This window comes from Corvus kubaryi, unplaced genomic scaffold, assembly GCF_017639235.1.
Source record: "Corvus kubaryi isolate FWS band 111438036 unplaced genomic scaffold, C.kubaryi_AGA036_p1.0 78, whole genome shotgun sequence".
In the NCBI taxonomy this organism is placed as follows: Eukaryota; Metazoa; Chordata; class Aves; order Passeriformes; family Corvidae; genus Corvus; species Corvus kubaryi.
This window is the reverse complement of record NW_024582065.1, coordinates 1447071-1457927: the sequence shown is the minus strand read 5'-3', so window position 1 is coordinate 1457927 and position 10857 is coordinate 1447071. Positions and strand designations below refer to the sequence as shown.

The 10857-nt window shown below is 52.5% G+C and overlaps 2 protein-coding genes across 8 annotated transcripts in view; both read right to left on the bottom strand.

The window, feature by feature from the left end:
• The window catches only part of TPRN (taperin), an 18880-nt gene extending 17628 nt beyond the window's left edge, over nt 1-1252 (bottom strand). Inside the window, exons 1-2 of the mRNA XM_042052779.1 lie at nt 996-1252; nt 877-934 (exon numbers count right to left, since the gene is read on the bottom strand). Of these exons, the coding sequence (XP_041908713.1) occupies nt 877-934; nt 996-1252 (315 nt within the window). The remainder of the gene's footprint in view (nt 1-876; nt 935-995) is intronic.
• Nucleotides 1253-5164: 3912 nt separating this feature from the next.
• Nucleotides 5165-10857, bottom strand: part of NSMF (NMDA receptor synaptonuclear signaling and neuronal migration factor) — a 46598-nt gene continuing 40905 nt past the window's right edge. For all 7 annotated transcript variants that reach the window (XM_042052188.1, XM_042052192.1, XM_042052194.1 and 4 more), the window contains one exon: nt 5165-10591. In XM_042052188.1, coding sequence (XP_041908122.1) covers nt 10494-10591 — 98 coding nt within the window. In that variant the 3' untranslated portion in view covers nt 5165-10493. The remainder of the gene's footprint in view (nt 10592-10857) is intronic.

The following is a 10857-nucleotide window of genomic DNA, read 5'->3' as shown; positions in this document are numbered from 1 at the left end:
CCAGGGTCAGCGCTCCGCCCCCGCGGCCCGGGGGAAGGGCTCCGGGGCCGCTGGGCAGCGGCAGGTCTCGGGCACCGTGATGTGAGCTGAGGTGGTGCCGCATCCCCGGGTCGGGGACCGGCCGGGCCCCGCCGCCCGCACGGCCTTCCCCTCACACACAGGAGACCTCCGGCCCGGGACACGAGCCATGGTGACAGACCCAGAATCTCAAAACACACAAAACACCCATATTTGCCCATTCCCCCATCCCGGACTGGTGTGCGTGGTGCCAGTCGAGGGCAAAAAACGCCTTTCGGGGTCACCCGTGGGATCCTGGCCACAGTCGCAGGCGGAGCAGGTGCCTGGGCAGGAGCAGCCCTGGCGGGCAGGGAACCAGCCCTGGGCTCTGGAGCAGTGTCTGTGCTACCCAGGCCGGCAGAGGAGTGCTTTAGGGAGAGCTCTGATGGACAAGAGTGGAGCTTTCCATGGCACATTGCAGCAGAGTGGGAAAATATTTTCCCCACTTTGCTCTTTGCTGCCCAGAGAGGTCGTGGAATCTCCCTCTCTGGACACATCCCAAGCCCACCTGGATGCGTTCCCGTGTCACCTGCTCCGGGTGACCCTGTCTTGGCAGGGGGCTGCGCTGGATGATCTCCAGGGGTTCCTTCCAACCCCAGCTATTCTGTGATTCAGTGATTCATTGACAGCCACTTGTTGGACACAAAAGTGCCGCCGCGGCGTTATTTCCAGTCAGCGCCTGTTATCAGCCGCCCGCAGGTGCCTTTGGGAAGTGTGTGCAATCAGGAAACCATCGCTCGGCAGCGCAGCGCTTCCCACACCTCCCAAATCCTCGCCTGGGAGAGGCGGGCGACCCGGCACGCCGTGATATAAAATAACCTTTGGGCAGGACTCGGAGCGGTGCCGGTGCCGCACCCGGCACGGGCGGCTGCCCCCGCTGCCGAAAGCACAGGTGCGTTTACGGGAGCTGCTCCGTGCCCTGCTGATAAGGCTCCTACCTTTGCACTCCCGAGCCACAATAGAGCAGTTGCACCCTCTTTAAACGAGACCTGGAAATTATACCACTGAAACAGCTTTTATTGACGAAGCTGCCCGTGCCCAGCTGCGCTGTGTGCCCCGCGGAGCTGCGCTGCTGCGAACCGGCGCTCTGGGGAGGAGGTAGCGCCTTGCCTTTCACCTTAAATAACTCCGGGGTGATGTGAGGTTCACACATGACCTGCCGTACTGCCTCAAGAACAGGTCCATCACGCACCATCCCCCTCCAGCCCTCGCCGGGCCACAGCGGATGCCCGGGGTTGAGGATAAAGAGCGGGGCAAGCGGGCAGAGACATTTCCCCGCCTCTGGTGACTCATGGCTCAGGCACGTCCAGAACCAACAATGTGCCTTTGTACTCCGAGATCTCAATGGATTTCTCTTTCGCGGTCTTGTCTGGTTGGCTTTTGAGCCTGTGTAAAGCCCGTAAATCCTGAAATAATGAATCCCACACAGTTTTGCTGCACCTGGCGCAAAGAAAACGCCTCCCTTTGTGGGCATTGAACCTGACATCTGCTAGTTTCACTGCATGCCCGCCCGCCTTTAGAACAAAACAATAAATCCAGCCATTATTCATCCCCTCCCCTGCCAGTCAGGATTTGAGAGCCTTCTATCATTTCTGTCAACTGCTCCAGTCCTCGGCTGAGTCAGTGAAACAGTGTCAAGAGCTGGGCATGAGACTTGGCCGGCAAGCAGTGCTCTGGAGCTAATCCCCTGCTCCGCTGTGTTTACACCGGTGGGGAACCCCGGCGGAGTGCCCGGCTGCTGGTGCTAAGAGGCTCCCGGGAATCCCGCTCGGATTTTGGCACAAGAAGGAAAGGAACGCTCGCTTACAAAACCCAGGTGTGATGATGACTGGGGAGGCTGTGATGGCAGAGTGCCACCGCAGAGCACAGACAGAGCCAGGGCACGGCTGATGTGGCTGCAAAGCTTCAAGGGGATGTGGCACTGGGGGCTGGATCTGCTGGGACAGCCCCAAGTACAGCCAGGGGACAGGGGACAGGGAGAGGGCAGGGCAGGGCCCAGCAGGACTCTGTGTGATTTCCTTCAACTCAGGTCGCCTGCACAGCTCCCACTCTGGTTTGTGTCCATCACCCACTGTGTGTAACAGAGCACAAAGGGAGAGGGAAGAAGCAATAGGGAAAATAATCCCCTGTAACTGGGCTTCTCCAGCAAATTTGACTTTGTACCCCATGGTGCTGATTTCAAACCAGGACACATGGAATGGTTTCAGGATAAAGGATAAAGAATATCAAGACCATCTTTCTGACCACCAGGCCCTCCAGGCACCAGTGGGTGGTAAGGGATTAAAAGTGATTTCTGTCATCTGTCACACAGCTGAGGTGGATATGGCATGTCCCACCTCACTGTGGTGGTGGCACAGGGAGAATGTCCCCTAATGGGGACGATGGAGAAATGGAGGCTGAGAGATCCCGGGGCTGAAGAAAAATGGCTCAAATGACAGAGCTGTCCAGCCTGTTTCTCTTTGTGCTGGGGGGCTGCAGTTACCACATTTATCAGGAGATGAACAAGCAGGTGACTGTCAGCATTGGCGATAAGGGGAAAATTGCAGCTGGGAGTTCAAGCCAGGGCTGCTCCCTTTGGCAATTCAGTCGAACAGGCCCGTGGGATAGAAAGTGGTTTATCAGAATCCATTCATTGTCTTCTGCCCTCCTGGGGCCGTGCTGTGTTTTGGAGCCGGTCTGTTTTCCCCAGGGGGCTTACCAGGCCTTTAACCTCCCTTGGATTCCTCCAGGGCTCTGTTTCTGTGTCGAGGACGAGGCTCAGGGATTAGCCTTCCTCCCAGGAAGAGGCACAATCCCTAAAGCACTGTAAAATCCCTTAGCACCCCATGCTCACTAAGCCACAGATGCTGCTGGAACCTGAATCCCTCTGTGCTATCCCTGTCCTATCCCCATGACTGGATTTGTGGCTCTCAGATTGTCCCTTGTTTAAATTATCAGGATTCTTTGCTTTCCTCCCCTTTTAGCTGCACCCGGGCCTCTTGGCCCTCTGGAGCTCTGCTCCTGTGTGTTCAGCTGCTGCCATTCACAGGTGCCCGGTGCCCATAGGTCCCTCACCTGCACCACAGGTTCATCACACATCATTTCCCTCACACAGCATCTGCCAAGTGCCATTTCCTGGGTTTATAAATTCAGCCAGAGAACGACAACAACAAAAAAACCACACAAGAAAAAACCTGCTTTCCCAGAAACGTCTCTTTTTATTAAATCATGTCTTTAGCCCTAGAAACAGTCGAGGCCTGATTATCCCACACAAAGCAGCAGAGCCCCAGAGAAACCCGAGGCAGCAGAGATGGCAGAGGGCTCCTGAGCCAGGCAGGGTTGGCCCCACGCCTGGACAGCAGCAGCAGCAGCCAGAAACCACAGCGAGAGTGCTGGGGTCACTGTAACCTCCTCCTCGCTTTTCCAAGGAGCAACCTGCTGCTCCAGGGCCCACCGAGAGCTCGGAGATCACAGTCTTTGTTTTCAAAGCTCTCCATTAACCTCAAGACCAATTTGGCCCCAAACCAGCATGTCCCAGGTTGGGCTCTCTAACCCCAGGACTCTCTTGGGCCCAGCATTTCCAGCTCCTTCTGCCCCTGCTGTGCCTTCAGCTTCCTGCTGAGAAGGGAGAGCAAGGAGGGCTCTGAGTGCTCGGTCTGTGTGCCCCCAGCACAGATGGCTGCAGCCACGCTGCCCTGCACTCGAGCTGGGTTTGGGAAAGGAGCAGGACACTGTCAGCTCCCTCTGAGCTCCACAGAGAGCAGAGGCAGGATCAGCAGAGTGGTTTATCTTCACAAGGTTTGTCAACTGATCAATTCCACTTCAGTGGTCTGGGGCTCCCCCCATTATTTTGATAACGTTGCTTTTTTTTCTCATTCAGCTGAAAGAAACTTGCTCGGTCATCTCAGAGTTTAGGGGCATTACTGGACATAACCTCTGCCTCTCCACATCTACCAGACACGTTTTCACTGTTTCCTTTTCTGTTTGCTACTCAGGCACTGAGTTTTCTTTTCAGAGAGCTGCTGATGTCCCTTCACCCTGCAGAAGCAAAGGGAGCTGGAAATGAAAACTGGTGCCTGAACTCCAAGGGGAAAAAATCCCAGAAGGGCGCTGGCTCCAAGCCCTTGAGAGCTCAGGTTGTGTTGTTGCTTTGTATCACAACTGAAGTCACCCCAGTTCCAGGAATAGTGTTATTAAAAAACAACAGGAAACACACAGCAGAAAAGCTACAGCCCATTCAGCACGTTTGGGGACAACTCCAGCCTGGTTCCCTGGGATGGGGAACACCAAACCCGCTCGGTTCCTTCAGCCACCCCCACCTGAACCCCAGCAAAGCCAGGTCTGAGCACAGGGGCACAGCAGGGAGTAGGATTCCTGCTCAGGGGCCTTGCTTGGCTGTGTTTATTTGTGAGGCTTTTAGGGCATTTCAAAGGTAAGGGCAAAGATCCCTGTCCTTGAATTCCCGGCTCTGGACCAGATCCACCTTTACAGCACCTTGTAGGTGGGTCTGTACTACTACAGTGGAGAATTAGCACTAAAAATACAAATGAAAAACCAATTCTCTCATAACCCCCCCACTTTTCACTGAAGCTTTCTGAACCCCCTGGATGTGCATCTGAGCTGGTTCTGAGCCAGAGACCACGGGACGGTGGCAGTGACCAGTCCCTGGTCCAGTGGCCAGTCCACAGCCTCAGCAGCGGCTGCAGCTCCGTTACCCAGGTGAGAAACATTGCCCAGGTACAACCCAACACATCCCTGCACCACCCTGGGAGGAGAGTGGGCAGCAGGGCAGGGGCTGTGCCCGAGGAGGGGCCACCCTGGGACATGGGACCAGCACCTGGGGACATGGGACCAACGCGTGGCTCCATCGGGTGCTTGGGGGTCTCTCTCTCAGCTCAGCAGTGCAGAGAGGCTCCTCCTGCTAAAGGTTTATGGGCCACTCCTGCTGTTGACTATCACCAGGCCACTGGGATGCTGAGATAAGGAAGGGAGATTGGAATGCCCAATGAACTGAGTAATGGTCCCCGTTCTTGGAATATGGGGCAAGAACCTCTGATGGGTCTTATCTGTCCTTATCTCTGTCACTTTTATGGATACTCTAAAAGCAATACAATACTGGGAAAAACTATTAGGTTGCATTAGTTCTTTAATATTTACTAAACATTTATGGAAAGAAGCAATGTAGTTTCTCTTCAGACGGATTCTTTACATTTAATGTCCACAATGTTTATTCCTTTCAGTCTTTACATTTCTCACACTGACTGGCAGTAAATTGGGCTGAAGTTATTTCTGAACCAAAGCTGCTGCTGGCTCCTGGTGCTCCCTGATAGCTCAGGCACTGCCCAGCAAGAGGTTATCTTACTATGAACTGTGCAGGTGACACAGCAGGAGCACCTGGGAATAACAATGATCCCAATCAGGGTCACAGCCATCAAACCACCCATTTACTCCCCCAGCTCCCAGAGAGGAGATCATTAACAGGCTGACTCGGCCAGTAACAGTTTCCAGTTGACTTTGGCTTGTATTTCCAGAATGAGAATTAAAAAACACTTCCATGGAAGATGCAGAAAGCCAGGGATACGCTGTGGTCAGTGGGACAAAATACAGGATCACAAACAAGTCTTTACAGATGACGTGGAAAATGACATCACCACTCAATATCCCTTGGGAGGACACTGGGATCCTCGGGAAGGGCTGTCCCCAGCTCCAGAGACTGGCACAGCAAAACCCAGAGCACAGAGCAACTCAGCTTGACCCGAGCTGAGCTTTACCTGAGCCCACCTGGCAGTGGGGCCCGGTCCCCCAAGAAGGAGGACACGGCCCAGCACATCCCCAGTGGAGGGTTCTGAGAGCAGGTGCCAACTGGAAGGGCCCTGGAAGCATTTTCTCACTCATACAGTAATTAACGTATCTTATCCTGGACTGACACATTTATAATATCCAAGTGTGACTCCAACTGGCTTGTGAGGGGCTGAATGTTTACACTCAGACCAAGAGAGCAGAGTGAGCCTGTCATTCCACCTCCAGTGGGATTAAGGATGGGATCAGGATTAAGGACCACACTCCCATTCCCAGGGAGGGAAAACAGCCAGGCTGGCTGTTTAAAACCAGCATTTTCCATTCTTTCAGCCAACCCCACTTGTGCTGCTGAGGGTGCCAAGCAGCCCTGCCAGCAGAGCCTGGGAACAGGAACTCCCAGGCACAGGTCAGCAAGGCAGGAGCAGCAGGAGCTATTTGTGGGGTAGATCTGTGCCAGGATCCGGAGTGCTGCTCACGCAGCCGGACACATCCCTGCCTCACACTGCCCTGCACACAGAGCATCCCACCAGCTCGGGACAGAGCACATGGACACACCACTAGAAACAGGAACCCTGTGCTGAGCTCCAGGCAGCAAATCCAGGCTGAGGAATGAAGAAGAAATTCCTTCCCAGTTTCCTGCACAGAGGCCAAGCCCCTCCACAGGCTCAGGTGGGATCCTACAGCAGAGTCCTCACACCAGCTGGGTGCCTTTTGCAGTCAGAGGTTTTGCTGGAGCTACAAGGATTTTTTTGCTTTTGTTTTTTCAACAGGAAGGGATTATCTGGGAATTCGTGTTTCCCACCCCAGGCCTGGAGGTCAGCTGCAAGGGGAAGCTGGTGGCTGCAGCATGAGCAGAGGTGCAAAAAGCTTTATGTGTTTCTACCTGTTTCTACATCCCATGGGTAACTTGAATTTTCTTCTTCTCTTTCCTTCCCAGCCAAACAAGAGGAAAAGAGAAAAGCCTCTCTGAAAGCCCCTGTGTAGGAAGAGTGGCACATCCACAGAGCCAATGAACCCCCTGGGCCTCTCCAGCCGAGTGAACATTCCCTGCAGGCACCAGAGAACATCCTCAGGGCCACTCCCAGCATGTGAGCCAGGCTGAGGAGCAGGGCTGGGACAGCTGAGGCCCTTTCCTGCCACCCTCCTCTCCCAAAGGTGACACTGCCAGCCCAGGCCATAACACATTTATCACATTTAACAGGTGTGATAACACATTTACCCAGGCAAGGCCTGGAGGTCACTTCCAACACCGCCTCCAGCAAGGGCAGCACAAACCCCCCACCCGTGGCTGGTGAACAGCCAGGGCTGGCACACGATTCAGCCATCTGGGTTTGAGCTGCTTCTCTTAAGTGAACCAGGCAGCCCCAGTCTCCTGCCCCTGCTAAAGGCAATTCAGAGCACACAAGAGCAGCAGCAGCTCCCTGGTGGGACAGGGCAGTGGGGATGGAGCTGCTGCTGCTCAGCCCTCACCCAGCCCAGTCACACGGAACTGCCGGCGGCACAGGAGAGAGCTGGTGTCAGACACGCCCCGAGAGCAGGGTGGTGAGGGCTGAAGGAGCAGGCAGGAGCGGAAGGACAGATTGTCCTTTGTGCCCTGCAGCCACAGCTGCCCCGGGCAGGGCACTGCAGGGAGCCCCAGAACCTCTGGGGGGACGCTGCAGGGGCCCAGGGAACTGAGCCCATGGATGCTGCCCTGGCATTCCCAGGAGATGCTGCAGGGGCACAGGGAACTGAGCCCATGGATGCTGCCCTGGCATTCCCAGGAGATGCTGCAGGGGCACAGGGGGTGAGGAACACACTGGGCCTCGGAGCTGTCCTGGCTGGGACCATGCTGGGCTCATCCTTGACAGGTTGGTCTGACTGAGGAAGTTCCAGTCTCTATTTTTACCTCTGAAGTTTAAACAGTTACAGTTTTTATTTTCCTCTGCTGACCCCTTCCTTTCCCAGCAGCCACCTGAAAAACTCCACCAGTGAAAAAAGGGGAATAAAAGTGTTTTCCTCTGTCCCCAGTGGTTAATGCCAAGAATGCTGCCACACACAGGACATCAAACATCACAACTCTATTCCAATCCCAGCTCTGAGAGAATTTCATCTCTTTAGGCAAAGGAATGCTACAAAGGAAAAAATATGTTCATGTCATAAACATCACAAGCTATGAGGAATATAGATCTTTGGAGGGAAATGCCTTCATCAGTTGTCATTATCCCATAAACTGCACCAGGAGAACAGTCCATAGTGTCCATTCCAACACACACCTTCCCACAGGAATTACTGTACAATCTACCTTCTACTTTGCACCCCAAGTACTACAAGCGGTCAGTGAGGATATACAATAGTTCTACAGAGAAATCACTCAAGTGGATACATAAATGGGCCCTTTGGGGGTTAAATAAGATTTTCAATAATTCCACAATGCTACATTCATGCTACCAAGTTCACTGAATTGGGATTTGAGAAAGAGGAAGGAAGAACAGTTTGCCTGTCTCCAGTTAGGAGGTGAAAGGGTCAGAAAGGGAGAGAGTTTTGTGTCAGCATTTTAATTCTCCCACCACTTCCTTCTCCAGATAACGTGACTCTGTGCTTCCATTGCAACTCTGGCTCCCACCTCTCACCACAGAGCTGGTGGAAGCTCCCATGTTAAATAGTAATTGGCATAAATTTCGGGTTCTTTTTTTTTTCCATCTGGCTTTTTCTTCCAAAAGCTACAGACTGGTACCTGTTCTCCCCTTCACTGTAAGTCTGGCAAACCTGACTGAGTCCAGGGATGAGATGTGGCTACCAAAGCTCCCAACCAGGGGGAGGCAACAGCCCACACCTGTCTGTGTGGCTTTCAGTGACTTTAAACCATCTCTCTCCACCTATTCCTCTCCTTACTGTATGTACATTATTTCTTCAAAAGTTTTGCTATAAAACTGCTCTAAATGTAAAGGGTTCAGCAGTTCTAGCCAGGGGCCTGCTCCCCAAAATTACAACCACAGGTATGGCACAGGGGAAGGAGGACTCCACAGATCAGAACACCTAGTTCTCTTTGTAAGTAGTTAAAAGAAGATTTGTACATATATTTTCCTTCACAATCAACAAATTTTAGATACCAGGAAACCAGGAAAATAAGGTAATCCTTCCCTGCTACTTCCTTTGCTTGTGAAAGAAATAACTTGTGTCACCTCCCAGAATTGCCAGTGACCTACACGGACTCTAAGTACTATTTGTCCTCTGAAAGGACAGCAGAATGTGAAAAAAGCCCCATTCCCAAAACCAAAACAGCACCCCTTACCTAACCAAACAAAAAATGAATAGATTCCAAAAGGTACCATCAAATACCAAGTACAGACCTGGGCCCTCAGGCTGCTCTGACAGAGCTCGGGGTTTTCTCTGTCCTACACAGGAAGGGGCTGAGCAGCTCAGACCAAGAAGCAGGTCCTGTAGCAGGGGACAGGGGCGGGTTCTGCACAAACAACTGGCAATCAAGTGAACAAAGGGAAGAGGCAAACTCATGCTCCAAGGCCGTGCTGTGTCCCTCCAGAAGCATTTCTGCCAAATGCCTCGGTGCTCCCCACACGGGAAGAGAGCTCCTCTGCCAACACACAGCAAAACACTGGCATGAACAATTAATTACCATGGCTGTTAATTTCTAATTCATTTTTATACCAAAGCGAGCCTGACCGAGGCTTCCCAGCCAGCTCCCGTGTTTCTAACCTAAAGTATTTCAGCAAAACTAAAGTCCCATAGTTTTGCAAGCAGCAAAATAGAAAGTAATGAAGTTGTGGCTAACTGGAGGAGAACTATACATTCGTGAGAGCAGGTACAGGTAGTGCAGCACAGCTACTCTGAAAGGAACAAACCAAACCAATGCAGCAGACATGCAGGGTCTGCTAACTTACGTTAAAACCATGTTTGCTGGTGATTAAATATGTCTACAGAAGATATATTACCATTCTGAATATATTTTCAAGCAGACTGAAAATACCTCATCTATTGGTTATGGTGTGTTAGTTTTAACTAGTTAAATATCAGGAGGGATTTTACCCCCTCCCTCGCTATAAAAATTGCACTTATTTTCTATTAAACAAAACAAACAAACAAAAAAAGAAGATTTCAATTCTATATCCCAGTATATATTCACATGGAAACGGGATCATCTTGCTCTAAGCTTGCAGGAGTAGGTGTAGCAGTCCTTGCTCTCCAGAACTCCCAGCACAGAAGGTCCCACCAGGACAACCCCCTGCTCCCTCTGTGCTCTGGTGACTTCTTCACTGTAGTGCACGGGTTAACTGGGTTTGTGGGTTTTTTGTAAGAAAACCTGAGCTTCAAAAGTCTTTAAAAGGACCTGGAATCAAATCTGGCCCATTCTGACCCAAAACAGCTCAGTTCTGCCAGGAACTCCATCCTGTCCTCGTTTCACACAGCTCCTCCTGAGGCCCCACGGCTCGGACTGAGGCCAGCGAGGTGTCACTGGCACCCCCTTCCCTCCAGTCTCTCTTGGCCCAGGAGACTTTTCCTCCCGACATTTCTGAGGGCTCCTCCTTCCCTCCCTTTAGCGCTGCTGCCTCCCGTAGGGCTGTGAAGGGCTCCCTGTGCCAATAAAAAAGTCTCTCTGCAATAAAGCATGACTTCTTGGACACTGGTGATGAGCTTCCTCTCGCAAAGTCTTCTCCAGCTCATAAAATGTCATCGTAATCCAATAGCTTGGAGTGCTGGCGGGTCTTCCAGAGGCGGTAAAGGCGGAAGTCAAAGTAAGTCTCAATCATTTGCTTACCTAGAAGTGAAACGAGGCAGAGGGGTCACAACCTGGAGCATGAGGGAGAGGCGACAGAACACAGCAGCACAAACGCCCAGCCCAGCTGTGGGCAGGGCACAGGGACCCAGCCACGGCACAAGGCTGACACTGGGCACGCGGAGGGGCCCGTGAGAACCAAACATCTTTTTAGATCTCCTCAACCATGAACAGTTGCCTGTAATCCCTTGGCAGGGCTTGTTCCCGGGGGCAGGAACTGAGCACAAAGTCTGTCTCCAGACTTTGAC